The sequence below is a fragment of the Gracilinanus agilis genome, chromosome 1 (genome assembly GCF_016433145.1).
Source record: "Gracilinanus agilis isolate LMUSP501 chromosome 1, AgileGrace, whole genome shotgun sequence".
In the NCBI taxonomy this organism is placed as follows: domain Eukaryota; kingdom Metazoa; phylum Chordata; class Mammalia; order Didelphimorphia; family Didelphidae; genus Gracilinanus; species Gracilinanus agilis.
Window position 1 is genome coordinate 771,735,038 of NC_058130.1, and position 27,382 is coordinate 771,762,419.

General features: G+C 41.8%; 1 protein-coding gene across 1 annotated transcript in view; it reads left to right on the plus strand.

The window, feature by feature from the left end:
* MYO18B (myosin XVIIIB) overlaps positions 1-27,382 on the plus strand; it is a 352,648-nt gene that overhangs the window by 237,161 nt on the left and 88,105 nt on the right. The window contains exon 32 of the mRNA XM_044685471.1: positions 1,084-1,269. Within this exon, the coding sequence (XP_044541406.1) occupies positions 1,084-1,269 (186 nt within the window). The remainder of the gene's footprint in view (positions 1-1,083; positions 1,270-27,382) is intronic.

Consider the following 27,382-nt stretch of genomic DNA (forward strand, 5'->3'; position numbering starts at 1 on the left):
TAAAGAATTAAAGGCCACTTAGCAACTTGTATTGGTGGAGCGGGGTTTCAGTATTGGAAATACCTCACACAATGAAAATTATAGGTCTGGTTCTCTTCACAACACAAGCCCCTTTGGAGGAAAAAATGTTCCAGTCATTGTACTGTGGTAGAGATGAACATAGAGCCATAACCCAGACCCTGTTCTCAGGGAGCTTACACTCTCATAGTTGGGAGATCTGTATACTTGAACAAATTGGAACATCAGGGTTATACACTAGATACTTTGAAGGTCTATTCTTTACTCTAGGCTCCCATGGTATGATAGATTCAGTGTTTCTATCTATCATCTCTCTCTCTCTCTCTCTCTCTCTCTCTCTCTCTCTCTCTCTCCATCCATTTATCTATCTATCCATCTATCTATCTGTCTGTCTGCCTGTCTGTCTATCTCTTTTTATCCATCTATCCATCTATCTCTTTCTCTTTATTCATCTGTCCATCTATCTAGCTCTCTTCATTCCTCCATTTATCCATTTATCTATCTATCTATCTATCTATCTATCTATCTATCTATCTATCTCCTTTTATCCATCTATCCATCTCTCTTCATCTATCTATCTATCTATCTGTCTGTCTATCTATCCATCTGTCTGCCTGTCTGTCTGTCTAAGATGTCAGTACTAATCCGGAGGAAGGTTTCTCCCTCACAATAAGACAGTAAAAAGGTAATCATTTTTGGATATTATATGTCTTTGCATCTTTTCCATTTTTGAAGATCTCTCTCCCCCTTTTCTACTTAGAAAGCCATTTTGTTTTTTTTATAAAAGATGAAGAAAAATAATTGAATAAAACTAACCATCCTGAGTCTGACAGTATATGCAATGTTCCACAGCCATCGTCCTTCCTTCTCCCCTTTCCCTGTCTCTCCTTTCCTCTTTCTCCTGCCCATTATTGTGCAGATTATTTTTTCAATCCTGCTTACTTTAGGATTTTTAAAAGGTTTGATAAAGAAAAATAAATGATCCCTCTCCCTATCAAGGTCCTCCCCCCTCTCTCTCCTGTCCTGGCCTCTAGGCTCTGGTGTTCAGGTCCTCTGTCTCCCCAGGTGCTGGTGCTTCGCCTTCGGGACAGTGCACTCAAGTTGGGAGAGGAGCTGGAGAAGGCCGTGTGCTCTGAGATGGAGCAGAAGGAGTCTTGCCAGTATTACCAGAGGAGGATGGAGGAGATGAAAGGCGAAATGGCAGAGTTGAGGGAGAAGGAGGCCGACACCAGCCACCGGTGCCTCGATCTGGTAAGTGGGAGACTACTGTGTCTCCGGTCCTGCTAATAGGTGGCCTTAGTTAGCCACATATATCCCGACTCAACATGGCTGAACATTTATTAAGCGCCTACTCTACACCAGTCCTGTGCTGAGCCCTAGAGATACAAAGACAAGAATGAAAGTTTCTGCCTTCCCGGAGCTTATGGTCTCGTTGGTATTTGGGAGGTGTGGGGAGACAACATATCCCCAGTGAATACCGAGAACATCCCCAGTGGGTCTGGAAAGGGAGGACCCCAATAACTGGGGGGATCCAGAAAGGAATGGTGATACCACTGATGGTGCCAATGGTTCTGATGTGTATAGAGTACCCTCTGTGGATGGAGACCTCAATTCTGGGCATTATTTTACCATTTCTAAGCTGTGCAGCCTCTGCCTGTCAAATGCCTTCTCTGGGTCTTTTGTTTCCTCATGTTAAAAATTATGACTTGTAAGCCAGAAAGTTGGAGTTCTAAATAGCATTTTCTCCCATAATAGCCAGGGTACAAAGAGCAGGCAAAAGGGTCCTTACATCAACTTGGGACATGAAAATAATGAAAGAAAAAATTCGGACATCACTTAATTGGGAAGGAGAACTCATGGGATCAGAGATATAAAACAGGAAGGACCTCAGGGCGGTTTAGTCCAATCTTCTCATCCACAGGAGACAAAAGAGGGGCCTGAGGAGGCTATATATGACTTGCCTAAGGTCACACAGCCAGTTATCACAAACTAAGGTTTTAAATGAAGTCCTATGACTTTAGGATCTTAAGGAGCAGACTTTGAGAGTTGGATGGAACCACAGAGTTAGAAGAAGTACAGCCCATGGAATCTGGACAACCAGGCTCTTTCTGCTCCACCAGAGAGATTTCCATGAGGTTTTCTCCCATATAGCAAGAAGGAAGGAAGGTAACCTTCATTGGGGGAACAAGAGAGAATCCAATCTGCTTGGAAAGGATGGAAGAGAAGATAAGCCCTGGGCTTATTCTTAGAATCATCTGGTCCAGTAAGAAGCAGTGTGGTACAATGGAAGGGGTCCTCTGAACCCCTGAGTCCTTTGAGCTCAGTATGAATCTTGACTCTTCCTTACTACCTGAGTGACCTCGGGCAAGTCCCTTAAACTTCTTAGTCTTCTATTTTTTTTTAATCTAAAAACGAGGTGTTTATGCCAGTTGGTCTCTGATGATCCTCATAAACCTGTATTTCTGACCTTCACTTTCTTAAAACCTTACCTTCTGTCAGACCACGAAGAAGGTCTGAGATCCTTTTCACTTGAGGGAACTGCCGGGTCCTTTTTAATAAAAATTTATTGGCTCAAAAAACAAAACAAAACAAAACAAAACAAACAAAAATCTCCCTTACCTTCTGTCTTACTATTGATACTAAGTGAAGAGCCGTAAGGGCTAAACAATTGGGATGAAGTGACTTGCCCAGGGTCACAAAGGCAAGAAGTATCTGAGGCCAGATTTGAACCCAGGACTTCTGACTCCAGGCTTGGCTCTCCATCTCCTGAGCCACCTAGCTGCCCCTCCGATCTTAATTTTACATTGATGGAAACTGAATCCCAGAAATGACCCACAAAAGTCCCCCGGTTCATAGTTGTCAGTTACCGAGTTCATTTTCTTCCACCTTCCCATTTCTGCCTGGTTTCCCTTCTCTTCCTTTCTTTTCCTGGTTCTTACCCAAACTGAATATGTAGTTGCTCAGTCGAGTCCCCCGCAGGGATCACTGACAGTTTGACAGACTAATCCCCTTGGTGTCACATCTCAGACTGTCTAATTTCCCCTCCCAAGCCTATCGGCTCTCAGGCCCACTAATCCCCAAAGCTCTAGTGCTAGACTCAGATCCCTTGTCTACCAGCATGTAGGATCATTTTCTCAGAGAAAATCAGCCAATGTGCTGGAGATTGGCCCCAGGCCTCAGAATAACTGGTTATTTCCCCTTCTTTACTCTGTCCGAGCTCTGGGTTTCACGGCAAGTCTCTCACCAATTGGCTGCAATATTTCACAGGCCACTACTGAGATTTCTCTTAAGTCATCCAGCGTGGTTTTACTTTTGACAAGCTTCTGGAGGGAGAGGAATGGTGGTGGGGAGAGGGAGGGAGCACAGAAGGAGTTGGACTACTTTTTGTGTGAGCCCCTGGTCACAGTAGAGAACTGATCTCTTGCGAAGAGTCCGGGTGCCCCCAAACTGGCAGCTCCTGGACCCCCATGGTTGTCTGAGAAAGGTAGGCAAGCTCTTTGTCCAGGAACATGAGGAAGGAAGACTTGGCATCTCATAGATCAAGCCTGCCCCATTGGAAGTCCTCTTGGGGAGAGGTAAGTGTGAATTCAATCAGTGAATCAAAAGATCATTTATTAAGCACTTGCTATGTGTTGGGTAGGTAGCTGGGTGGCACAGTGGATAGAGTGCCAGGCCTGGAGTCAGGAATACTATCTTCCTAAAGGCAAATTTGGCCTTAGATATTTACTAGCTTTGTGATCCTGGGTAGGTCACTTTACCCTATTTGCCTCAGTTTCCTCAGCTGTCAAATGAGCTGGAGAAGGAAATTGCAAACCACTCCAGTATCTGTGCCAAGAAACCCAAATGGGATCATAAAGAGTTGGGCATGACTGAACAAGAACAACATCTGTCAGGCACTCGATTGGCCAACAAGCACTCATGAGCCTCTGTTGCATGCTTCCCAGTCCTGGGGGGGCTACAAAGGCAAACCTCCCCACTCTGAGAAAACCGTCATTCTTCTCAGGACACTTATACTCCTTCAGGTGAACTCATAAGCATAGATAAACAGTTGCAAAAAATATATACCATATACATACAAAATAAACCAAGCACGAAAGTGCTGATAGCTGGATGGGAGGTAGGACCAGAAAATGCCTTTTTCTTGGGAGTGGGAGGGGGTTGGGTATCAATAAAATTAAGCTTCGAAGGGATGCTCCATGCAAAGTGTATAGTTAGAGAATTTTGTACCTTGGACTTCATCTCCCAGAATTCTTTCCTTGTCCCCAGATTCCTTTCCCCTTTTTGTTTACGTGCGCCTTTACATTATTATTTATGAGTTCTGTAACTCCTCCCTCTCTCTCCCTTTTTCTCGAAACCCAGCTAAGTTAGCTCCCTCTTTAGCCTTTTTTTGGTTAATAAATCTTATTAAATATAATATTTGGAGATATTGTATATTAATTTTAAATCTTACAAAAGACATAGCCTGGGGGATGCATTGTCATGTACAAGGAATAGAAAGCATATACTTGGCTCCTCTCCCCTCATGGGCACTCCATGATGGCATCGTTTAAGGGGAAAGAGTTCAGACTCTCTAGAGCAATCTTTATTCCTTACAATTCGTGTTATACTCTAGAAGGATCATCTGATGCATTTTTTTTTAGAAAACGAAAACTTGATAAGGCTGGTGTATTTCGATTTCATCCTCCATGATTTTCTCTATGTCTTTGTTATCAATATTCCTTAGCATTCTAAAGACTTTTATAATAACCAAAGAAATAAAAATGTTCTACCTGTAAGAATCATCTGTGTCAAACGACACATGTTGCGCCTTGAAGGTATCCTTAAATTCTGGTCCTTTTAGCACTGACTGAATTGAATGAAATTGCCAGCATCTGGTTCTTGGGGTGTCTCTGGTCATGCTGTCTAATGAGCTTTTGAGGTAGTTGTGCAATAAAGGCCTTAGCATCCCTGCCATTCTTCTGTCCATCCATCTACCCATCCATCCGTCATGAAACAGTATCTATGATAGTCGTACAATTCTTGGACCTGGTCACACATACCTGGACTATTGTAGCTCTGGGACACAATCGAAGCTACGGATGCCTTAGTAGTTCTGTCGTCCATTCATCTATCCATCTTCCATCAACTAAAGCATAAAGAAATTGATAAGTGGCAATGATGCCATCATCTCCCCACCCTGATTAAACCATATCTAGAGTACTTTGTTCACTCTAGTATACAACTGAGTCAAGGAAGCCTCAGTATCTCTGCCATCCATCCATCCATCCATCCATCCATCCATCCATCCATCCATCTATCCATCCATCCATCCATCCATCCATCCATCCATCCATCCATTGGTATGAAACATAATGTCCAGGAAATACACTGGTAATATGGAAATGATTCAGGGGAGAGCAAGAGTTACAAGATCAGATTGTATTTGGATCAAATGAAGAACCTGGGGATATTTAACTTTGGAAAGGAAGGAATTAGTGAGTATATAATACCTGTCTTCAAGTATTAGAGGGGCTGTCATGTTGAAAAGAGGTTAGACTTGATTTGCTTGTTCCCAAAGGGCAGACAAATGACTTAAAGATGCAAATTTAGTTGTTATATAATTTAAAAAAACTTGCTGATGATCAGAGCTGTACGAAAGTGGAAAGCTTCTTTGGGAGGCAATGGTTTCCTTGGCACTAGAGGACGTGCTATGCCCTTGTTGGATATACTGTGGAAAGGATTCTTGCTCAAGTTATATGTTGAATTGAGTGGCTGATGAGGTGTATTTCCGTTGAGATTGTGTGATTCTAGAGAGATATTAGCTGTGTACTCAACACCACGAAGGATAGAAAGAATTCTGTTATGAAGAGAGACAACACATACGTACAAATACAGAGCAACTTTTCTTGTAATGTCAAAAGACTTGAAATTTAGGTATTGCTCATCAACCGGTGGAGAGTTGATCAACTTACAATTGTAAGTGTAAAGGGACACTGTGGTGCCATCAGAAATGAAAAAGGAGATGGTGTCAGAGAAACCTGAAAAGACTGATATGAAGTGATGCAGGGTAAAGAGAAAACTAGGAGAATGATTTCTATACTAATAATACCATTGTAGGGGGCAGCTGGGTGGCTCAGTGGATTGAGAGCCAAGCCTAGAGACGGGAGGTCCTAGGTTCAAATCCGGCCTCAGACACTTCCCAGCTGTGTGACCCTGGGCAAGTCACTTGACCCCCATTGCCCACCCTCACCACTCTTCCACCTATGAGACAATACACAGAAGTTAAGGGTTTAAAAAAATTAAAAAATCTGGGATTGCTAATAATACCATTGTAAAGAAAGATGATTCTGAAAGCCTTTAGAACTCTGATCAATGTAGTGACTAACCGTGATTCCAGAGGAGTCATGTTGGATTATGCTACCCATCTCTTAATTAGAGAAGTGATAGTCTCAGAGTACAGAGAGGGACACATTTTTGGACTTGGTTAATTCAGTAATTAGTTTGCTTGATTAAGCATATGTTTATGAGAATTTTGTTTTTCTTTTTTTCCCTCATGGATGTGGGGAGGTAGAAAGGAGAGAAAATAAATTTTCATTCATTGAAAAATACAATTAATTCTTTTACAAGAAAACCAACCTACCCTTGACCTTGGCATGAAAAAGTCCAACTTTTTTTTTATTATCTATTATCTATTATAATATGTGTCATTATGGATATTATTATCTATATTGCTTTGCCTTTGAGGGCTTATAATAAGTTGACGTATATATTTTATTTATGGTTCATTCATTTCAGTCATGTCTGACTCTTCATGGCCTATTTGGAGTCTTCCTGACAAAGATACTGGAGTGGTTTGTCGTTTCCTTCTCCAGCTCATTTTACAGAGGAGGAAGTGAGGCAAGTAACTTGCCTAGGGCTATATTAAGTATTTGAGGCTGAATTTGAACTCAAGTCTTCCTGACTCAAGGCCTGGTGATCTTATCCACTGCACCACCTAGCTGCCCAGCATAAACCCATAATAACCAGATAGGCACATATGTGATAAAAGACACATTTGACTAGAAAGATGAACATGGGCTTAAATAAGAGAAGACAATAAATAATGTGGTGGGAAGAGCCCTGGGTCAAGGGACAAGACACTTAGGTAACTGGCCCCACTTTACCCCTTGTTTGCTCTTCAGCTTTGGGGGAAAGTGCCTTCCTCTCTCTGGGGCTCAGGTTTCCCCCTCTAAAACACCAGGGCTAGAAAGGCTTTCCAGCTGGGTGACCCTGGGCAAGTCACTTGACCCCCATGGCCCACCCTTACCACTCTTCCACCTATAAGCCAATACACAGAAGTCAAGGGTTAAAAAATGTAAAAAATAAAATAAAAATAAAAATAAATAAAACACCAAGGCTAGAAAGGAATCTTTAAGGTTCTTCTAAAAATCTATGATTCTATCATTGTAAGACAACAGTAAAAAGAGATCATGATCATTATGATTTTTGTCTGAACCTTTGACTTCATTTGTGTGGGGGATTCCCTGAAGTGGAAATTGCCCCCCCGACATGCAGATAGGCAACTTGTAATTACCAATAGGCAGCCTGGAGTCAGGAAGATCTGGCCCTCAGATACTTACTAGTTTTGTGACTCTGAGTAAGTCATTTCACCTCCATCTCCCAGGGATATTGGAAGAATAAATGAGATATTTTCAAAATGCTTTCCAAACCTCAAAGAGCCACAACCGCGTCATTATTGTTCCTTGCTCTTATTACTGTTGTTATTTATGTGTCTGGGGGCACTAAAAGATTCGATCACTTATCCAGCTAGTACCTATCAGAGGCAGAATTTGAACCTAAGTCTTCTCCATTCCAAGGCTGGCCCATCAATCCACTTAAGTAATCAGCTTTTTTAATGATAATGCTGACGACTCATATTTCTGTAGCCCTTTATTTCAAAAAACCTTCCCTCACAACACACTATTTAAGGTAGATTCCACAGATATTGGCATGTGGATTTTAAAATTAATATCCAATACTCCAAGTCTGATGTTTAATAAGATTTATTAATGTTTAACTTGAAGCAAAAGGAAACTAAAAAGGCTAAAGAAACAGGGAGAGCTCTCACTCAAACAACTGACGTGGAAGAGAGCGCGAGAGAGGCGTCCCCCAAAACTTATATACAATCGTGTGAAAGACGCACGTGAACAGAAAGGAAAAGGGAATTTGGGGGAGAGGGAAGAATTCTGGGAGATGAAGTCTAAAGGATGCAAAATTTCCACTTACACAGGTACCTCCATTTTTTAGAATAGGAATCTGAGGGGAAGTGATTTGTCCAGGTTCTTCTATTGTTTGCTGAAATCCAACTTGGGGCTCTTACCTCTAGGTCCAATGCTTTTTTCTACGCAAAGCAATGATAAACCAGACAGACCCATCTGTTCTGGCTCCAAATCTAGGGTTCTTTCCACGACATGATGCCCAGCAGGCCACTGGATTCATAGAATGTCATGGCCCAAGTCCTACATTTTACACATACAATCATAGGATCATTCATTTAGAACCAAGATGGATCTTAAAGGTCATCAATCTCCCCATTTTATAGATGAGGAAACCAAAGCTCTAAAATTGTCATAAAGCATTTATTAAGCACCTACTATATGCCAGGCATGTTGCTAAGCCTTGGGAGATGTCCCTTCCTCTCTCTGGGTCTCAGCTTTTTCCCTCTAAAACAGTCAGGGGGTTGGACTATAAAGGAAGGCAAAAGGACCTCATAGTCTAAATCACTTTCTAGGGAGATGGTCGAGTTAGGATTTGAACCAAGGTCCTCTGACTGTGAATTATGCTACAATTCTGTGTTGAACAGGTCTCCCGTTGACTGCTAGCCTTGTGTTTTGTGTTAAAGCTCTTGGGTCTTCTTCTAAAGCTCTTGGGTCGCCTTCACTGAGTCTCTTTCCCCTATCACACAGGCATCACCCACAGGCAGGTTGCCCTGAGAAATCACCCTCCTTTGAAAGGCTAAGAAATATCACAGGGCCCTGGGATACAGCTTAGCAAAGAACAAAGGAGGCAAATGTTGATGGATTTTCACTCCTCCGTTTCTGCCCACTCCTTCCCTGGCCAAGTCCATTTGTCACTGTTGGTTTGAGCTTCAAAGGCAGCGTGTTGTTTCATGCGACTGATTTACAGATTGCGCCATGGTGCCACCACATCCCCATCACAATCCATTACCCCATCAATGAAACTTTCCTTCCTGGAAAAAGAAATAAGAAAGACGCCATTTCCCCATTAATTTTACTAAATGTACTATTGCCAGTGACTCGACTTGCCATTATGGAGAGAGAAATATTCTGGTCTTAAATCATCCAGCCCCTTCATCATCCTGGTGCTGGGACATTTTGTCCTTGGAGTTATTTGATGCTCTTTTGAGAGCCCTGGAAATCCATTCTGTCTGCCTGCCTTTATCCCCTCCTCCACGCATCATTACCCCAAGGTTTAGTTCAAGGTCACACAGGCAGGGATCAGAAGAGCTGAGATCTGAATCCGGGTCCTCAGATTCCATCCTCAATCCCGTTCGTCTACCATGTTGTGATTCAACCCAAAGCTTAAAAGGATCTGGGGAAACAATAAGAGTAGTGATGATGTGGACTCAAGGAGGCGTGGGTTTGAATCCTCTCTAACTGTGTGGCTACAGGAAAGTCATTTATCATCTCTGAGCTTCAGTTTTCAAGTCTGTCAAATGGGAATCAAGATATATGGCCCCCACAGCGATGCTATAAGGTTCCAATGACAGTCTATGGAAGAATAGTTTTCTGACCTGACATTGGCATGTTAGCACTGATGGCAATGATAATGAGGGTGACGATCTACATGGTGGTCTCCTGGCAGAATGGGTTACTACCTAGTCTCTGCTCAGATGTTAGGCAAGAAGTAATGTGCTTAGAGCTTTCCCCGAATGGAATAGACGGACTCATGAGAATTGCTCGTTCCTGGAGATATTCAAGAGGAGACTAGGAAAGCATTGCTCATTGACACTGGGCAGCTAGGTGGTGTAGTGCATGGAGCACCTTGATGTCAAGAAAACTCATCTTTGTGAGTTCAAAACTGGCCTCAGCTACATCCTACCTGTGAGACCCCTGGACAAGCCACTTCACCTTGTTGGCTTCAGTTTCTCTATCTATAAAGCGAGCTAGAGAACAAAATGGCAAAGCACTCCAGGATGTTTGCCAAGAAAACTCCAAATGGGTCCACAAAGAATCAGATGCAACTGAAAAAAACAACTGAACAAGAACAAATTTTATCAGTCACTCAGTCCATCGATAAGCATGTATTAAATGCCTGCTCTGTGCCAGGCACTGCACTAGGCACATGCAAACAACGAATAAGACGATGCCCATCCACAAGGAGCTCACATTTAACTGGGAAGTACAGCAAGGTCATGCGTAAGTATACGCAGAACAAGTGGAAAGAGAATACATAAACTATACTTCACAGAAAGTTTGTGAGATCTGGATCCAAAAGGCAAGTCAGGAGGCTCAGACTTTGGGATGTCTGACTGGCTGTGAAGGTTTAAGCTTTTCCTGGTCCTCATCAGAAGTAGGCCCCACAGCTAGTAAGTCTGAAGCCAGATCAGGTCTTCCTGATTCCAGGTCTAACACTCTAGGACAGATCAGTTATAGATAAGTCACCTATGTGTATACGGGGAGAATTTCTATCCCATGGACTTCCCATGCAGGAACTGAAGTCATAGGATCAGTTGTGTCATCATGGAAGCCATCTTGTGAAAATGGTGCTCCCTGAGTTAAGTTTGGGTTTCCATTTCCTTTTGGTTGTGATGCCTGCACCTTGAGTAAATGTGGCCTGCTTGGAGCGGGATTGGGGTGGCACTTGGTTTATGGCTTCATGGGTTAGGTTTTCCCCAGGTAGAGATTACTAAGAATCTTTAAAAGATGAGTGTGATTGCTCGGCCTTCAGACTACCTTTAGAACCTTCAAAACTACCTGTGATAGTGATTTGTCTTCTGCAAGGCTCTGGCTAATATTTATTTGAGGATGGGTCATATTTCAGGCATCATCTACACTTTGGAGAACCTTCTCTTCCATCACTGTCCCCTTCTCTGGGGCTTTTGGTCCTCTTTTACAAACTGTTTTTCCTCGAGCATCTGGAGTCTTTGTTTTATACCAAAAGGCCAGAGTGGAGATTTTATGTTGACTGTCACTAGTTACCCATGCAAACACACATGTGTGTAATGATGGTGCTACTAATCCATCATTAGAAGGCTACAGAGCAGGGGACTGTTGGCCAAACAGTGTGGTTAGAAGGGTAGGATCTACTCACCCTGTCTTACCTGTGATGTGAGTCTTTGATTTGGAGTCAGAGAACCTGGGATCCATTATGCCTCTATGTTGGATAAACACTTAAAACTTTTCTGGGGGGTAGCAAAGTGGCCTTGTGGATAGAGTGTCAGGCCTAGAGATGGGAGGTCTTGGGATCAAATCTGGCTTCAGACACTTAGCTGTGTGGCTCTGGGCAAGTCACTTATCCCTAATTGCCTATCCCTTATCCCTTTTCTACTTTAGAACCAATACTAAGTATTGATTCCAAGATGGAATGTATGGGTTTTTTTTAAAACCCTTTCTGGTTTTCAGTTCCTGCGGTCAGTCAACAGGAAATTAGTAAGCACCTGTTATGTGCTAGGCAATGTGCTAAGTGTGAGAAGCTTGTGAAGACTTCCCTGGCAGAATGAGTAGATGAGAACAATTCATTCCCAAAGCCATGAAGGTGACGGAAGTAGACCCTTGTGGGGCCCTTAGATCTTGGTCAGACATGGAAGATGCCTGGGCCAGCTCAAGGCATCCTGACTTTTGTCCTGCCACTGGACTTCAGTGACTCTGGGAGAGTGTGAGGCTGATGACTTTGTGCAGCAATGCCTCACCGAAATCCAATTTATGCAAGAATGAAAAGACATCACCAGTGATGGCATTGGTCCTATTTGAAAATGAAGGCTAGACAGCATTATGCACCCGGCACTTTGTTAAGTATTAGAGAGATAAAATAAGGGAAATACTGTTTCTGCCTTTGAGGAGCAGACAGCATGTAAATAACCACACCTGTACAAGACACCTTCAGCCCAGAAGGAAGGAAATCTCAGAGGGAAGGCACTAGCAGGCAGGGATGGAGGGAAGACCAGGAGCTGAATCTTGCAGGAAGCCTCTGAAAAGACATGGAGCTGGGAGATGGATGGAGCATCTTATATGACGAAAAGGTAGAAGGCCAGAGCTGCCAGGTCACAGAATACGTAGCAGGGAGCAAAGTAGAAGAGTGGGAAAATAGGAAGGGGCACTGTTGTAAAGGGATTTGGATGGAAAGGCCAAATGGAAAGCTTTACATTTGATCCTACGGGTAATAGGGAAGCACTGGCGTTTATTTAGACGGAGGAGATAAGGATGTACTCGGATTCAGTCTTCAGTTTCTTCTTCTGTGAAATGGGAGGGCTGGATTAGATGGTCTCTAAGGTCTTTTCTCACTCTAAATCTGTGCTCTGGGATCACACATGATTCCTTTCATGAGCAATGTCGTGCCAAGTGAAAAATGGCTGGCCAGTGTTGGAGGCATGGTCACATGGAGCCTGGAATGGAGCAGTACTAAATGGTACAGGCCTCTGGTGGTTGGATAAATTCTGTCACTTCTCTGCACTCCCCTTCTTTTGTATAATGAAGGAATTAGCCTAAGATTCTGTGACCCCTAACAGGAAACAAAAACCCTTCATCCTAGCCTCATGAGGGATGCGCTTCGGTCTATGGAACCAACTCTCCATTCATTCCTGGAGACCCTTCTGAGAGGGTTGAATAGGGATGCCAAGTGGTTAGTGTCTTCAGGCCAACTGAGAATGCTCATAACTTGGGATTTGTTAACCTCTATCCTCTTTCTCTAGAATCTTCATTAACCTCACATTACTCTGTAGTGAAACACATTTGTTACAGAAGAATAACTGCATCAGTACCCCTCTCTTCTCAGCCTGAGAAATATGATAGCCTTAACCTTAACCCTAACCATTTGTCTCCTGAAATTTAGAATGTATTACTTGTACCCTGTGTAATCTAGAATGAGGCCTAGTGTTTATTTGATCCTTAGTTTTCCCACTTATGAAATGAAGAAATTGTACTAAATGTTCCTTATGGTTCTTTCTACCTTTGACATTCTATGTCCTATGTTCTAAGTTTCCTTCAACCTCCAACATTCAGTGGGGTTTACTCTATGGGTCCTCCTAATATCTCTACCACTACTGACATTCCAGCTCCTAAAGTAACATTGAATTCTGATATTCTGCATCTTAAGGCTTTTTTTCAGTTTTAACATTCTGTGCTCTGGAATATTTAGTATTTAATGGTCTGTGGCTCCTTCTAGCTCTGACGTTCCATGTTCTAAGCCCCTACTCTGAACTCTGAAATTCTCTGTTCTAAATCCCCTTCCAGCTCTGACACTCTATGTTCTAAGGCCTTTTCCAATTGACATTTCATATTCTAAAAATCTTCCCAACTTACATTCCATGTTCTGAGGTCGTAGTTCTGAAATTCCTTATTCTAAGGCCTTTCCAATTGACATTCCATATTCTAAGGCTACTACCAGCTCTGTATTCCCTATCCTAAGGTACCTTTCCCAACTGATATTTTATGTCTTTAAAAAAAAAAACCTTTGGTATATGACATTTTATTTTATTCAGATACATTTTAATTTCCCAATTACAAGTAAAAACCATTTCAAAATATATTCCTTGAAATTATAAAATCCAAATTGTCTCTCTTCTTCCCTTCCTTCTTCCCTCGTGGAGATGATAAGCAATTTGATCCTGGTTATACATGTGTTATCATGCAAAACATGCTTCCATATTGGCCATTGTTGTAAGAGAATACTTATAAAAAATCAAGAACTCCCAAATAAAACCATAAATAAACTAAAGTGAACTTTGATCTTTGATCTGCATTCCAACGACAGTTTTCTCTGGTGGTGGGTAGTCTTTGTTATAAGTCTTTCAGAATTGTCCTGGATCATTGTATTGCTGAGAGTAGCTAAGTCTTTCGCAGTTGACCATTGGACAATATTGCAGTTACCGTGTACAACGTTCTCCTGGTTCTGCTCCCTTCACTGTGCATCAGTTCATGGAGGTCTCTCCAGCTCTTCCTGAAATCATCCTGTTCCTCATTCCTTATAGCCCAATAGTATTCCATCACAATATATAATTAGAAAATGTCAAACCCCAGGACTACATTCCCCAGAATTCCTTTATTCCTTTATTCCTTTCCTTTCTCCTCCACATTGCGTGTTCATGTTATGTATATAGTTGTGTGTAATTCCACCTCTCTCTCTCTCTTTTTTCCCCCGGCATGCATGGCTGAGTTGGCTTCCTTTTTACTTTCCTCTTGCTTCAAGTTATTATTAATAAATTTATTTAGGGGCAGCTGGGTAGCTCAGTGGATGGAGAGTCAGGCCTAGAGACAGGAGGTCCTAGGTTCAAACCCGGCCTCAGCCACTTCCCAGCTGTGTGACCCTGGGCAGGTCACTTGACTTCCATTGCCCACCCTTACCACTCTTCCACCAAGGAGCCAATACACCGAAGTACAAGGGTTTAAAAAATTTATTTAATATAATACTTGGAGTATTTGGATATTAATTTTTAATCTCACAACCACCATATACAACCAGTTCGAGCCGTTCCCCAATTGATGGGCATCCCCTCAATTTCCAATTCTTTGCCACCACATGGCATTTCATATTTTAAAGTCCTTCCTGGCTCTGGCATTCCATGTCCTAAGGTCCATCCAAGCCCTGACATTCAGTGGCTTCTTCTTAGCACTGAGATCCATAGATATTACATACAGCACTTGGTTCTGGGAAGGCGCACACATCCTCATTTGCTTCTCACAACAACCCTGTGAGGTGTATGTGTGACACAATTAGAATTATCTCCACTTTACAACAAAGGATACTGACTCAGGAGGGGTGCAGGCAGTCAGTGACCCAATGTCGCATGGCTGGGCTAATGGGAGAGCCCATTAGCTCAATCTGAGTCTCTGTCTTCTGATCCTTGCTGTTTTCTCTGCATTGTCCAGACTCTACTTTTTTCTCTTTCCTACACCGACCCCTGAGCCCTGCATCATAGAGCCGGACATGCACAGCTGATGCTCAGACAACATTGGCTGGATCCAGATATAAAAATAAATCTACCTGCCAGGTCATTAGTGCTCAGTAGTTTCAAACAGCTTTGCACACAATACGTCACACGTTCTTCACGAAAACCCCAAGAGCTAGGCAGCTTGAATATTATCCCCCTCATTCTAGTGATGAAGAAACTGAGTTCGATAGCACAAGCGTTTTGATTAAATGTCTATTGAGACTCAGAGAGAAAAAAATTCATTTTAAACCAGTTCAAGTATTTTCTAAGACCTGACTTTGAATCCTGCCTCAGTTACTTAATAGCTATGTGACCCTGGGCAAATCACAACCTTAGCCTCAGTTTTCTCATCTGCAAAATGGGGGTAATAAGAGGATTCATCTCACAGAATTGTAAAGTTCAAATATGTATATGTAAAAAGCTTTGCAAACCTCAGATCTATAAAAATACTAGTTATTATAATTTTTGTTACTGTCATTAAATATTCCAGGCTCTATGCAAAGTGCTTGGTATATCTGTATATTAAAATTAAATTAAAGATTAAAAAAAAAGACATTCCATTGGACCTGCCCAAGATCATATGGCTTTTAAGTGGTAGAATTAGAGTATAAGCTCCTGTAGAGTAAGAATTGTTTTCAGGACTGTCTTTGGATCTCTAGTGGAGAGTCTGGAATACAATAGCTGCTTAATTAATGTGAGCTCATTGATTGATAGAACTTGAGATGCCCTGACTCTAGTTCCATTTTTTTCTAGTACTTTGATCATTATTTTTTCCCCTACTCTTTTTACTTTAATGCCTTTTTTATACCTTATCTTCTGGTCAGGATCAATTGTAGGACAAAAGAATGGCAAGGGCTAGGCAAGTGAAGATAAATGACTTGCCTAGGATCATATAGTTAGGAAGTGCCCAAGGTCAAATCTGAACCCAGGTCTTCCCAACTCCAGGTCTGGTGCTTTATCCATTGTGCTACCCTGCTGTCCCTACTTTGATACTCTTAATGAGTACTTTAGGAGAACAGATTTAGTCTCATGTCTCTTGCTATCACATGATCTTGGCCAAATTATTTCACCTGTTTTACCTTGGCTTAGGTATCTTTTTAAGCTCCAAAATCCTATGGTTTCATGACCCTTAAAAGAGGGGTTAGCAAAGGAGAAAGCTTAGGGCTGAAGAAGGAGAAGATCAGTCTCCATAGCAGCAGAGTACAAAAAGAACAGTTCTTCCCAAGGATCACCCAGTCATAGGCTCATAGCGACCCAGAGGCCACTTCACAGAGGAGTCTAATACCAAGTGGAATGGAAGCCATCCCTGAAGACTGTGTAGTTTTAATAATGTTTAAATAAAACATGGTAGCACGGCTGTGATCTTCACACCCGGACTGGCTTGTCAGCCGGCTGGGTGAGATCATAAATAGTTAATAGACAACCACTTATGGCCCTACTTCTGTTAAATCCAATGTAAATTATAAATGGCCCATGAATTATTCACTTGGCGTTACTTTGGGCCTATTTTTCACCCTTGGGGGAAAAGAAGAAACGAAAAGGAGAAACCACCTAGTCCAGTGGGCAAGAGGGTTGATTTTGATGCTCAGAGGAATTCAGGGTCTTTTTGATTTTCTTGTGTTGGGCACATAGGCTCTATTTTCATTAGATGAGATTTAGGTGGCCAACATCAACAGTGGGTGACCGTGGCTGTGGAATGATTCTGTGTATCAGGGACACATAATGTCTCCCTCTGTAGTATGGCTAGACTGGGTTGCCCAGTTCCCACGGTTGTCCATAGACTCCCAACTTCACAGTCTTACAGGGTGTCAGAGTTAGAAGGGATCTCAGCAACCATTTAACTCCACCTTACACCTGACCAAGAATCTCCTCTAGAACATACTGGACATATAGGGTCAAGTCTAACAAAGTGGGGAAGCTGACAGGATCTCGGGTTTATCTAGAAGAGACCTAAGAGACCAGTTCATCTAACTCCCTATTTTTATAGTTGAGGAAACTCAAGCTCAGAGAGATTGAGCGTCTTGCCCCAGGGTCACAGGAGGCAAGATTTGAATTCAAGCCTGACTCCTAGACCAATTGTTCTATTTATTACATCACTGGGCTATCCATTCCCCTTTGAGTCAGATTTGATTTTCAGATGCCATGATGGCATTCTCAAGGTCAGGGTCCCCTCCATACCTTCCCATTTCCATGTTCAGAACCTATTCCCCACTCCCAGTCTTACACTTTGAACCTGCAATTAAGAGTTTATATTCAGATCTCAAAATATTTCTTTGCATGAATGAATGTGAACTTTCAAGTATAAAAGTGAATTATTGTCATTGGGAATTGAGGTATTTAAGAAGACATTCCATATGGAGGGTATTTTCGGCCAGAGGCAGGGTGTAAATAACACCTTTTATGGTCCTCCCGACAGAAGATAGTTCTCCTAATTACAGCCGTGTTATCACAGTGTGATCGGAAATGGCTCAACACATTAGAGACTTCATGTTTACAAACTGTTTTCACTTGCTGGTCTTAATGGTCTCTGCATTCTGACTGAGCTGACAGTTGAAATGTAAGGAATTTATGTACTTTGTTTCTTAACAGCTGGATGGCGTCCTGCTTGCATTTTCAGAAAAGCTCCTCCATAAAAGAAACATGGCCCCTTGAAGGGGTTTTAGATGGCGGAGGCAGGAAGGCATGGAAGAAAGCACTGTGCCTTTGGACCCAGCTAGGAGACCTAGGTTTGACGCTAGTAGTGGGAGACCAGAAGAGTTATTTCTCCTAGGGGTCAAGTATGGGACTCATTGGAATTTTAGGGCGTTGTCTCTTTAGGAACCCAGGTTTGTTTTCTAACCCAAAGGGAGCCTAAATCACAGGACAATGCTGTTAATCTAGAATAGTGATGGGCAAACTTTTTAAAGGGGGCCAAAGGAAAGGAAATGCTCCTCTGTCAGTCTGTTTCTAAGGCAACTCTTTTGAAGTTTCATTATTTTGTATCCTACTCATTGTGTTCATCAGATTAGGAATAATGTGGAGTGGCCAATAAAACATTTCAGGGGGCCACATCTGGCCCATGGGCCATCCATAGTTTGCCCATCACTGATCTAGACAATTATATGTGGTCCTTAAGAGAAAATGGGGTAGCTCAGTGGATTGAGAGTCAGGCCTAGAGACAGGAGGTCCTAGGTTCAAATCAGGCCTCAGACACTTCCCAGCTGTGTGACCCTGGGCAAGTCACTTGACCCACATTGCCCACCCTTACCACTCTTCCACTGAGGAGCCAATACACAGAAATTAAGGGTTTTAAAAAAAGAGAAAATGGGAGTAACTGAAGGTACAAGGGTTTGTATCAGCTGTTTAAGTGTTATTGTGTGCCCTTTGGTTTGTTTTTTTTTTCTGAATTTTTTGTGGGGCAAAATAAAAGCTGCCCTATATATGACATGCATTGTTATCTTGAGTGTTTCTGTAGGAACTGGGGACCTTTTGAACCCATATTTGTAGGTGTTGAGATTGAAGCTATATCCTGAGATTTCCTAAAGGAAACTCTGGGTGGGGGACCCAAACTAAAGATCTAGCACTATCAACAGGACTGTACCTAGTCTGTATAAACCTATGTATCTTGGGTCTCAGTTTCTCCAATTGTGAAAAGGGGATAATGACCGTTTCTCAGGTTTGTCTTTAGAAATGAGTGAGACTACTTGAATAATTCTTTTCTTTAATGGCTAATTGGCTTGTCCAAATTTCAGCTGAGACATCATCTCATCAAATGAGCTCCTTTAGGATGAGATTTCTTGACTATCTATTATCAATAATGCACCTAAGGGCAATTGGCTCTCTTGCCTCCCTGACTCATACACTTGTTTCTCAGGGGCAAACAGATCCTGGAGCAATGAATCAGTGCCTACAGATGCTAATACCAATTATAAATAATGTTCTGGCTGGAAAGACTAGAAGCCAAGGGGACAGATACTAATCTCGTCTCTCCCGAGACTTCATCTATTGAACTTTTGTCGCTTGGTACTTGCTGGGAATTAGAGTAACTTGCCACTGCAGAGTTAATTACTTAATTTAAAAAAAATATTGATGGAATGGTGCAGGTGTACTTTAAATTATTCAAATAAACCCAGTCCAAATTGAGTTAATTAGATTATACTCCATTTAATCATGTTTGGGGGGGGTTTGAAAAGGTTAGTCTTGCCAATTGATGAGAGATCTTTTCAGAGAGAGATTGTTATAAGAAACTGAACTCTTTCAAATGTTTTTTAAAAAGTAATTTCATATCATGCCTAGAATATTGGCTTTGGCTCTAGGAACTATGATTTAGGGAGAATTTTGATGGGCTGGAAAGTGTCCAAACAATGACTAGGCTCATGAAGGGGCCTTGAATTTATACTGTACGAAGTTGAGGGAGCGAGGGATATTTTCCTAGAGGATAAAAGACCCAGGGGGGATTTCATAATTTTCTATGTGAAGAGATTTCATTTGAAAGTGGGATTAAGCCAGAGGTATTGTGATGAAATGTTTAACAACCTACTCCATAAAAATAATGTGCCAGAATATACTTTTAAGCATAATCTGCATTATTGAGATTTTCTTCATCATTTTCTTAAGCCTATAAATTAACAAATGATAAGTCAAGTTCTGAGTTTTAACATTTGCTGATTTCTGAGAAGTAAATGTTCACAAGGAAAATTTAACAAGTGACTCTGGTTCAACACAGATCTAACATATCCCAGGATAAACTTTATTCTATCTGATCCCAGAAGACAAAACTAGGACCAATTAGAGTAGCTGCGTGGGTAGGGGCAGGACTGCAAAGAATCGAATTGGGATTTTTCACTTAAGGCAGGACTTTTTTAACTTTATTTTTCTTCAATTACACGTAGGAACAATGTTTGACAATTGCTTTTTGACATTTTGTGATTCAGATTATCTCTGTCTTTCCTTCTTCCTCTCCCTTCCCGAGGTGGTAAATAGTCTGATATAGGTTATGCCAGTGCTTTCATGCAATATATATTTCCATATTCCTTATGCTGTGACAGAAGACACATATCACACATGCCATTAAAAAACTCATGGAGGAAATAAATGGAAAGATGGCATACTTTGATTTGTAGTCAGACTCTAACATTTCCTTCTTTCTTTAGATGTGAATAGCAATTTTTATCATGAATCCCGTGGGGTTATCTTGGAGCCTTTCATTGCTGATAATGGTGTTTAGTCCCTCGCAGTTGATCATTGTACAATATTTCTATTATTTGTATATACTGTTCTCCTGGTTCTGCTTATTCACTTTACATCACTTCATATAAGTCCATCCAGGTTTTTCTGAACTCATCCTATTCTTCATTTCTTATGCCACCATAGTTATACCATTGCAACCATATGCCACAATTTGTTCAGCCATTCTCCAATGGATGGACATTGCCTTGGTTTCCGGTTTCCAGTTCTTTGCACTCCAAAAAAAGCTGCTCAAAATATTTTGAGCAAAAGTAGGTCCTTTCCCCCTATCTCTGATCTCTTTGGAATATAGACCCAGCAGTGGTATTACTGGGTCAAAGGGGATGCATCATCTTATGGCCCTTTTGGCATGATTCCATATTGCTCTCCAGAATGATTGTATTCCACCAATTGTGTATCAGTGTCCTGATTTTCTCACATAGTCCCTCTAGTATTTATTATTTCCCTTTATGGTCATATTAGCCAATCTGAGAGGTGTGAGGTGCTATCTCAGAGTTGATTTAATTGGAATTCCTCTAATCAATAGTGATTTGGAGCATTTCCTCATATATCTATAGATAGTTTAAATTTCTTCATCTGAGAACTGCCTGTATTTGAGAAATGAGGCCCTTCTCCGAGATATTTGCTATAAAATAAATCTTTTCTCCAATTTGTTGTTTCCCTTATAATCGTGGATGCCTTGGTTTTGTTTGTACAAAACCCATTTTTAATTTAACATAATCGAAATTATCCATTTTGCTTTTCATTATGTTTCATATGTTCTCTATGTCTTCTTTGGCCATAAATTCTTCCCTTATCCATAATTCTGACAGAAAACCTTCTCCATGTTCTTCTAGATTGTTTATGGGATGCCCCTTTATTTCTCTATCAATATCCATTTTGACTTTATCTTGGTGTATGATGTGAGATGTTGGCCTGTGCCTAGTTTCTGCTATATCTTTTTCCAATTTTCCCAGCAGTCAGATAGTGAGTTCTTTTCCCCAGTAGCTTGGATCATTTGGTTTACCTAACACTAGGTTGCCAGGGCCATTAACTATGGCCTATTGATTTCCTAACCTATTCCGTTGTTCCCCTACTCTTATTTCTTAGCCGGTACCAAATTGTTTTGATGATCACCCCTTTAGAGGATAGTTTGAGATCTAGTATGGCTAGTGGTAAGAGAGCATTTCCTAACTATTAGAACTATTTAATGTGCTGAAATGGATCGCCTCAGGAAGTAGTAGTGGGTTCTCACCACTGGGAGGTCTTCTAGTGAAAGCTGAATGTTTGCTTGTTTCGTAGGTATATATGTGTGTATGTATGTATGTGTATGTATATCGTGTGTGTGTTTTTGGTGATGGTGGGGTGATTCTTTTATGCTCGTGGCTTGGGCCCAAGCAGCCACTGAAGTCTCTAAAATTCTATGACTTTGTGAGTTTGGAAGCATAAGGAATGCAGAGCCAGCTTGTATTTTACAATCTCACACAGCTGTACTTAGCTCTATCCATAACTTCCCCTTGTTCAGTTTTGAAACTAAGCAAAATGAGGCGTGCATCTAAATGAACCGTACTCATTCCTGAAGCTTGAGCCAGCGCCCTGTGGGTGCCCACCCAAATCCTCTTAGCTCTTCAGCAAGCTGCTATAGCCTTAACTTTCTGGACCAATCATGAAGAAAGACCTTAGCACAGGCTGCTTTGAAGCATCTTTCATATTATTGCCTTGTATTCCTTGTATTTTTAATTAGCTTTTTGTGGGTAAGCTTCCTTTCTAGAACTCTGTGTCTGTCTCTCTGTCTCTGCCTCTGTCTGTCTCTCTTTGCCTCAGTCTCTGTCTCTCTCTCTTTCTTTTCCCCTCTCTTTCTCCCTAGATAGTAACCAGCTTGAGAGCAAGTACTAGGGTTTATATAGAGGGATCTAGCTGGCAAAGTGGATAAAGACGGTAAAGGACTTGGAGTCAGAAAGACCTGACTTCATATCAGGCCTCACATAACCACAGTTTCTGCCTCTGTAAAATGGGAATAATAATAGTACCCACCTCACAGGATTGTTGTAAGGATCAAATGAGATAATATTTATAAAGTGGCTGGCATAGAATAAGTGCCTGATCAATGCTGATTTCTTCATATTTCTTCCGTATTTGCCTAACATAGGACTGGGAGCGCAGTAGATGTTCAAATTGTTGAGAGGCAATCTTGTAAAACAAAGAACATCCCATTTCCCACTTCCGTGCGTTTGCATAGGCTGGTCCCCTTATGTCTGGTATGCACTCCTTCCTCTCCTCTGTCTCCTAGAATGCCTAGATTTCTGCAAGGCTCAGATCATGTGACACCCTTTTCAGGAAGTCTGACTTTATCTTGATTAATTTCCACTCTCTCTTCAAATTTGCATATGTGTGCCTGTATGTTCCTCCCCTCCTCCACACAGTGTGAGTAACTGCCCTGAGCCCATGTCTGTTTCATTTTTGTCTCTATGCCCCCAGTGCCCAGTCCAGTGCCTGGTATATAGTAGATGTTTAACAAATCTTCTTCTTCTTTTTTTAGCCCTCATCTCCCATCTTAGAATCAGTACTATGTATTGGTTCCAAGGCAGAAGAGTGGGAAGGACTAGGCAATGGGAGTTAAATGACTTGCTCAGGGTCACCTGGTTAGGAAGTATCTGAGGCCAAATTAGAACTCAGGACCTCTGGACTCCAGGTCTGGTGCTTTATCTACTGAGCCACCTAGTTGCCCCACCAATGTTCTTTTATTCACTTTTTACATGTTGTATCATCATAAGTGGCACGAAGGCAAAGGCAATATTATAATTTTAGCTTTTATTTCCAGAACTTGGCACTTTGTAGGTACTTTTAGTAAAGCTTGCTGGATGAGATTGGAAGAGACCAAGACTAGAGTCAGGCAGTCAGTGAATAAGCATTTATTAGACACCTTCTGTGTGCCAGACCAGTGGGCTAGTGCTAGTCTGTTGTCTTAGCGAGCCCCAGCTCATTGTTTAGCCAGAAAAAGAGACCGAAGGCCAGAGGGTTTGACCATGGATGACTAGTTGCTTCAGATCAAACAGGGAGTAAGTGGTAAAGCAAATACTCAACCCCAAATCCTCTGACTCAGAAGCCAATGCTCTCTTTTCACTCTATCATGCTGCCTTCAGAGACCTTGGGTCATGCCAATGACTAGCTGTATGAGTATCAGCAAATTGTTTAGCCCCTCTGGCTGTAGTGATTAAAATTAATATACAGTATTCTAAGTAGGGGGCAGCTGGGTAGCTCAGTGCATTGAGAGTCGGGCCTAGAGATGGCAGGTCCTGGGTTCAAATCCAGACTCAGACACTTCCCAGCTGTGTGACCCTGGGCAAGTCACTTGACCCCCATTGCCCACCCTTACCACTCTTCCACCAAGGAACCAATACACAGAAGTTAAGGGTTTAAAAAATAAAATAAAATAGAAAATAAAGTCAAAAATCCTCAATCACAAAAGAACAACAACAAAGTATTATATTATAAAGTTTATTAATAACAACTAAAGTAAGAAAGCTACCTGACCCGGCCAGGCTTTGAGAGAAAAAGAGATAAAAAGGTGGAGTTTCAGAACTTATAAACTATTACATGAAGATGCAAACATATAGAAAGGGGAAAGCATTCTGGGTAATACAGAAAGGAATTTTGGGTAATGTAGTTTTAGGGGTTCAAGATGTTTCTAACTATACATTGCCTCAGTTTCTCTCTCTGTAAAATGAAAGGGCTGGACAAGATTGTTTTCTAATGTCTCCTCCAGCTCTGAACCCTTTGATCCAATGAATGATGACTCCCTCAAAACATGGGACTCCTCGAAGGCAGGAATATGTAGTGGCCAGCCAGCATGGATGTCCCTTTAATCCCTCAGTCAGATCCATGCTGAGTTACCTGGCTTTATTCAGGTTGGGGCTTCCTATGTGGAGACACGCTCTCAACGTTAGAATCATAACAGGTCATTTTTGTATCCAGGCTAAACAGCATAAAAGGGTTCTTTAATTCATTTGAGGTTGCATGACTGAGTTAGAGGAGGGGGATTGGGGGGGAGCGGGAGGTAGAGACCCAGAGAGGATACAGAACGTCTATTGCCAGGGAGCAGGGAGCAGGGCAAGACCAGGCCGAGAGATCAAGGCTGTGGTTACCCTGCCTAGGAAGCCACTATCTTACGGTCTTCTATTTTAGTGAATTATTCTTGCCAACAAGATGCTAAGCTTAGACGTTTATCTACCGTAAAATGGGAATCAAATAGCCCCTTCCTCCCAGAGTTACTGTGAGGGCCAGATGAAACAATAATTATAAAGCTCTCGTTACGGTGCCTGGCACATAGGAAGCACTTTATAAATGTTAGTCATTATTGCCGTTGCTTTTATTATTACTGTCGAAGGACTGAAAGTGCTGTAAAGGCACCTCTAAATTCTGATGCCTTTGGACAAAGGCTCCGTTGTCTTGCCCTAGTTACAGCTCCATGTAAATTGTGGAATGAATGGCCTCCATAAAAAGACTTTCCCCATCTCCCAGGCAGTCAATGATTCCAGTGTCCCAGCACATCAAAGCTTTCTCCGTTCTGGGCTGTGTTCTGAAGATACTGAGTTCTCTTAACTTTTTATTTCATTCTTAGCTGCCAAGCAGGTCATGGTCCCCTCTTGGAGGAATTATTGAATCACTTTAATGCTAAGCCATTTTTGAAGTGCTGAGCTTAGCAGAATTAGTTTCCATTGCCCTCAACCAAGGGGAAGGAAGGGACTTTTCCAGTGGGACTAGTTTAAGTATCTAGTAGCCCTGGATTTAAAAAAAATACCATCCTAGTCAGTGCATTTAAATAAGCACATCTGAACTGCCTACTATGCGCAAGAGATAAGATCCCAAAAATGAAACCATAGAAGCCTTTGAGAGGAGTTTCTGTCCTACTGAGTGTGTAAAGGAGAAGTAAAAATGAATCCTTTCAGAAATGAGAGAATGCTAACAGCTGGAGACTCACGGCCCCTGAGCTGAGTTTGGGAGCAAGCCAGGAATTCCAACAGGCAGAAATAAGGAGGGAGAGCATTCTAAGGATGGAGGAACAGCCTGGGTATATGCATGGAGGTGGGAGATGAAGGGTCTAGTTTGGGGAATAGCAAAGTTGGCTGATTTGGTTCACGAAGGAGAATAATAAGAAGCAAACTAGAAAGGATGGCTGGTGGGAGGTTATTAAGGGCTTTAAGTGCTGAGCCAAGAAAGTTTGTGCTTCATCATGGAGTCAAGAGGGCAAGAAAATTCTCATTTTCAATGAATTGAGGGAGTTGGACTAATGTCTACGGCCCCTTCCAACACCAACATTCTCAGGTCTGAGGACCCTCCTGGCTGATATCTACTGTTCCAAGCCCTTCTGAGCTCTGCTGTTCTCTGTTCTAATGTGCCTATTAGCTCCAGTGTCCTATGTTCTATGTCACAAGGTCCTTCCCAGCATAAATCTCAATTTAGAAAGGGATTCTAAATCTCTTTTGAAAGTGATTTTTCTAAAATTCCTTCCAGTCCAGGAATACCATCTTCTATGTTCTAAAGCCTCCTCCATCTCTTCCATTCTATGTTCTTTGTTCTAAGAACCCTTCTATCTTCTAATATCTTTTCCCTGATCTAGTACTCTGATAATTTTTTTAAAAAGCCCTTACATTCTCTCTTAGTAATAACTCTAAAACAGAAGGACAAGGACTACGCAAGTGAGTTTTAAATGGCTTGTGGAGGGTCACAGAGTTAGGAAGTCCCTGAGACCATATTTGAACCCAGATCCTCCCGACTCCAGAATTGGTGCTTTATCCACGGTACTACCTAGCTGCCCCTATTTTGTATGATTCAAAAGTGTCTTATAGCTTTAGAATTCAATGAACTTATAAACAAATATAAATGAATAACCAATCCATTGTTTGACAAATAGATAGATCTAAGTGTTGTCTTCTCAATTAGAACACATACTCTGTGAGAGCAGTGATCACTCTGTTTTCTGTTTCTGGGACTTCTTTCATAGCAGAAGAAAGGGCATTGGTATATAATACATATTTAATGAAAATTATCATAAAGAATATAGTACTTATGTTAGAAGAACCCAGAAAGAAATCTGCCTCAATTTCCAGCTTTGATTTTTGTTAGCATTTGCACGTTCCATCCCTGGCAGTGAGATATGCTGGAAAATACCCTGGACTTTGAGTCAGGAGAAGTGGTCTCTAGTATAAATTCTGCCACTAGAGGCCACGTGCCCCTGGGGTACGTCCTCCTAGCCTTAGCCTCTTTACTGATGGTCTGGATGGTATCTCATGATTTGTATTTGAGAAGGAGTTTAGGCATTGGCTTATCCACTCATTGATCCCTGTCTTCATTTGATAGACGAGGAAACCAAAGTGTGGAGTTTCAGGGAGTTGAAGGTCACATAGCTAGTGAGTGGCAAAGCCAGGATTTGAACTCATGACATCTGACTTCACATTCAGGCTCTTAACTCTGGGCTCTGATGCCACTAAGTGTCCTCCCTCCCAGCTCTACAGTTCTGTGATTATGAGGATCATTCTTTGTGCCTCGGTGCATGTGTACCCTCTGGCCTTTGCTACAGCCCCAATTACCTTATACACCTCAACTCCCGGGCACCCATCCCATCATGTTGTTCCTGGTGTGGAGATGAGGGAGGCTGGTACATTTCTCTCAATCAATGAAGCTTAGATACAGATGGCTTATCCTCCAGCTGCCATGAGAGTTTAACATTTGGGTTGTTTATGATGGCAAGAGAAGCAATGTATTATAACTACACAAACAATGTGGGATAGCTGTAGAATCTGGAGGATTTGGGTTCAAGTTATGACTATGATGATTGCATGACCTCGACTTCTGAGTGCTTTTGAACAACTCTTGTGGACTGTAAGTTACTTATAAGTTGATAATCATCATGGAGTTTACATGATCACAATTCTCCATTCCAAGTTTGGACTTGACCCAAAAAAGTGATAGGGGAAGGGGAAGGAAGGAAGGAAGGAAGGAAGGAAGGAAGGAAGGAAGGAAGGAAGGAAG